At 45.8% G+C, this 4090-nt stretch overlaps 1 protein-coding gene across 1 annotated transcript; it reads left to right on the plus strand.

Annotated features, from left to right (window-relative positions):
- The first annotated feature begins 475 nt into the window (after nucleotides 1-475).
- LOC102230480 (zinc finger protein 503) lies at nucleotides 476-3523 on the plus strand. The gene is made up of 2 exons (XM_005809535.3): nucleotides 476-1185; nucleotides 1389-3523. Exons 1-2 carry the CDS (start codon nucleotides 919-921, stop codon nucleotides 2823-2825), a joined length of 1704 nt encoding a protein of 567 aa, XP_005809592.1. The 5' UTR covers nucleotides 476-918; the 3' UTR covers nucleotides 2826-3523.
- The last annotated feature ends 567 nt before the right edge of the window (nucleotides 3524-4090 follow it).

A 4090-nucleotide genomic window follows, 5' to 3' on the forward strand; every position in this document is an offset into this window, starting at 1 on the left:
CAGTCTTTATTTACAGATATAGATATTCATTCACAACAAAGAGCAAGATAAAGTGCTTTCATTAACATAAATAGGTTGGAAGGCAATAAAAATGTAAACAAGGATGATACAATGAGAAATAAGATGAAGCAGTGAAGCAAAGCTAAGCAAAAAAAAAAAAAATATGGAAATTAAAAAAAAAGATTATGAGGAAATACATTTTGAAACTCTTTGACTTGTCATGTTCTAAATTAAAGTGTCCTAAAAATATGTTTTGATTGAAATCAAGAATTAGGAATCCTTTATTTTCATTATGCATCATTATAGGCAATATCCCCCCTCAGCCCCACCAGACCCCCTCTAGCAGCGGCACTGGGTTTGGTACGAGCCAAGCTCCATGTCTCCTCAACGCCAGGGACAAGCGTTCACAGCAACCATAATATTTTTTTCCCCCTATCTCCTCCCCCGAGCTGTCAAAACAGAGGCGCTTACAAAGAGGAGAACGTCACATCCCCTTGACCCTCCAATCACCTCAGGGTCCCATTTGATTGGAAGGCGGCAAAGGCTTTAATCTCGGACTAATTCAGCTGCTTTTGAAGTGAAAATTCCTACCAGTTCGTGCTTCGGGAGTACAGAGCGAGGACCTGCAGACAGACGCGCACACACGGGGCGCAGCGCTTTCGGTGCAGGACGCAGCTGCGGATCTGCGATAACCTCTCACTGGTCTCCTTCCCTTCCAAGCTGCCGCGCCTTGCAGCCTCCTCTCCAACCAGGGATTACATATTACTGAGGCGTTTTGCGATCCTTTTACTCGTTTCTCTCGACAGAAAAAGACTTTCTAGCTTTTTTTTCTCCCCCTGTTTGTTTTACGTTTTGGTGCTGGTTTTTCTTAATGAATCTGATGAATGCATCGCCGTTTCATTTCCTGACTGTTGGGACATGATCACGTCGCCTTCGGCGTCTGCCCTGAAAAATAGTGAAATTTGTGTCGTGTGGGAAAGCAGCAGCAGCAGAGGCGGCGGCAGCAGTTCTCGGAATAGCAGCATCAACAAGCCCTTTCTTCACTCCGCACCTCCGTCCGATCCACTACGGCAAGCGAACCGACTTCCCATCAAGGTTTTGAAAATGCTTACGGCACGGTCTGGACACATTTTGCATCCGGAGTATCTGCAACCTCTGCCTTCCACCCCAGTTAGTCCGATAGAGGTAAGGCGAGCATTTAAAACAAATGCTTTTAAATGTATTTAGACTTGAGATTTGTTTGTGTCTTCTCATATCACCCTAAATATTTGGATCAGAATTATTATTTTGTTTCTAGTGAAATACACTCATACTCCGTGTAAAATTCAGCAAAGTTCTACATAGAAATGTAAAGGACTATATTTTATATGTTCATTTTAATTTTGCAGCTTGATGCCAAGAAAAGTCCGCTGGCTTTGCTGGCGCAGACCTGCTCTCAGATCGGCAAGCCGGACCCGCCGCCCTCCTCTAAACTCTCCTCCGTAACGCCGAACGGATCTAGCGAGAAGGAATCTAAATCTGGCCCCCTGAAGCTGAGCGACATCGGCGTGGACGACAAATCCAGCTTCAAACCTTACTCCAAGCCGACGGACAAGAAGGACTCGTCCTCGGGCGTCTCGGCTGGGGAGAAGTCCGGTTTCCGAGTGCCGAGCGCCACCTGCCAGCCGTTCACGCCGCGGACTGGCAGCCCCAACTCCAGCACCTCCGCCTCTCCCATGCCGTCGGAGGGGAAATGCGGGGAGAGAGATGAGAAGAAGGAGTCTGACTGTAACAAAAACGGCACGGCGGACGGCTCTGGCACCACCAGCCACAGCAGGATAAGCGTGAGCTGCGGTGGAATTAACGTGGAGGTTAACCAACATCAGGAGGCGACCCCTGGCACCAAAACGTCCTCCTCATCTTCCTCGGAGTCTTCCTCTGTCACCTCCGTGTCCTCCGCGTCCGTTCTCGGGTCAGGACTCGTTGCGCCAGTTTCCCCTTACAAACCGGGACAAACAGTGTTCCCTTTGCCCCCTGCTGGCATGACCTACCCTGGCAGTTTGGCCGGGGCCTATGCCGGTTACCCTCAGCACTTCCTGCCCCACGGAGGAAGCTTGGTAAACGCACAGCTGGCCAACTCGCTGGGCTGCAGTAAGGCTGGATCCAGCCCCCTGGCCGGAGCTTCTCCCCCGTCCATCATGTCAGCCAGCCTGTGCAGAGATCCTTACTGCCTCAGTTACCATTGTGCCAGTCACTTAGCGGGCGCAGCCGGTGCTACGTGCACACACGACTCTGCGGCCGCAGCCGCCGCCAGCGCCCTCAAGTCCAGCTACCCACTAATGTACCCCACACACCCCATCCACGGCGTCCACACCACCGCGCCGTCATTCAGCGGACACCCCCTGTACCCCTACGGATTCATGCTCCCCAATGACCCTCTCCCACATGTTTGTAATTGGGTGTCGGCAAATGGACCGTGCGACAAGCGCTTCTCCACCTCAGAGGAGCTGCTGAACCACCTAAGGACACACACTGCTTTTACCGGGGCGGAGAAGTTAATATCGGGCTACCCGGGCTCCTCATCACTGGCCAGCGCTGCAGCAGCGGCCATGGCCTGCCATATGCATATGCCACCGTCAGGAGCCCCAGGGAGTCCCGGGACTTTGGCTCTAAGGAGCCCGCATCACGCATTAGGACTTAGCAGCCGCTACCACCCGTACTCTAAAAGTCCCCTGCCGACCCCCGGCGCTCCTGTTCCAGTCCCCGCCGCCACTGGCCCCTACTACTCCCCTTATGCACTGTATGGACAGAGACTCACCACAGCGTCTGCGCTGGGATATCAGTGAGGAAGAAAAAAAAGACTTCGAAAAGTTTATAATACTAAGAATGCAAATATAAAGACTTTTATATTAACTGCGCTAAACTTATGGACGGGATCCGTGGACTTGAACTGTATTTATTTATATGTGGGGCTTAAAGCAGGCGGTAACAGCTGCGTTATGGGGAGAAAAAAAAATATTTGAGCAACTCAAAAAGTGCATTATGTTGAAGCTGAATTCTATAGGTAAAAATGAAAACACGCATATGTTAGAAAACCTAACAAACGTAGGGATCTTCATTTCGATGTTCATTTGAAATTGCTATGATTGTATTTGTTCTTATTTAATGTCTCATCGAGAAGAAAAAAAAAAATTTACATGCATGTCTGTTTCTTAAAATTTCAAACCATGTCCACATTTAAATTTCCCGTTATTTTTCAGGTGATGGAAAGAGATATTGGTATTTTTTTGTATGTATTCTGGGGAAAAATAAGAAGCAGTTCTGTTCCGTATGTTACTGTGCCTCTTTTTTTTTCTTGAACTCATTTCTTCAGCTCCTAAGTTGAATAATATCAAGGATAAACATCAAATTCACTGTAAATTCAATAGAATTTGTTTTACTGGTCTGTTAAATTATTGGCCTTGGGAATATATAATTCCCATTTATACTCACACAGGCCTGTAGTTTCCAAGGCTTTCATAAAACATAAAAAAACCCACATTTCTTTCCTTCTTTCTTTGTGTTTTTCTTTCTTTCTCTCTCTCTTTCTTTCTTTCTTTCAAAAATTCAAACTTTAAAAATAGGTCAGACTTTTGGTGTGTGTGTATGTGTGTGTCTACACACACTTAAAATAAAGCGGACTTTTGCTACGCGGATTTTCATGAATTTTATCAATGCATTGCTTAGAAGAAGCTCGATAGGTGTGTGCTTCATAAAACGAGTGATGCGCCTAAAAATCTTCATCAAGAATGTTGACGTCCCCCCGTCTGACACTTTATGACAACAAAAGTCCATGCATTTCTAGATATAATTGGAATAATTATATTTATATGCACTCATAAAAGAGATAATGTTTTCACGGCGATTTTTAAAAATGCATTAACAATTTAATACAAATTTCACATGCATTTTTTTTATTTGACTTTATCTCTTTTTAAAATTTTAATATTTTTTCTTTGCAAATCTGACTGGTGAAAGTTTTATGCAAATGAATCAACTTCTTTTTCCCCCTCTTCTTGGATGCAGTGAATTAGTTTGCCTCTAATCAGTTGTAAATCTAACGTTGACGCAA

Source organism: Xiphophorus maculatus, chromosome 22 (genome assembly GCF_002775205.1).
Source record: "Xiphophorus maculatus strain JP 163 A chromosome 22, X_maculatus-5.0-male, whole genome shotgun sequence".
Taxonomy (NCBI): domain Eukaryota; kingdom Metazoa; phylum Chordata; class Actinopteri; order Cyprinodontiformes; family Poeciliidae; genus Xiphophorus; species Xiphophorus maculatus.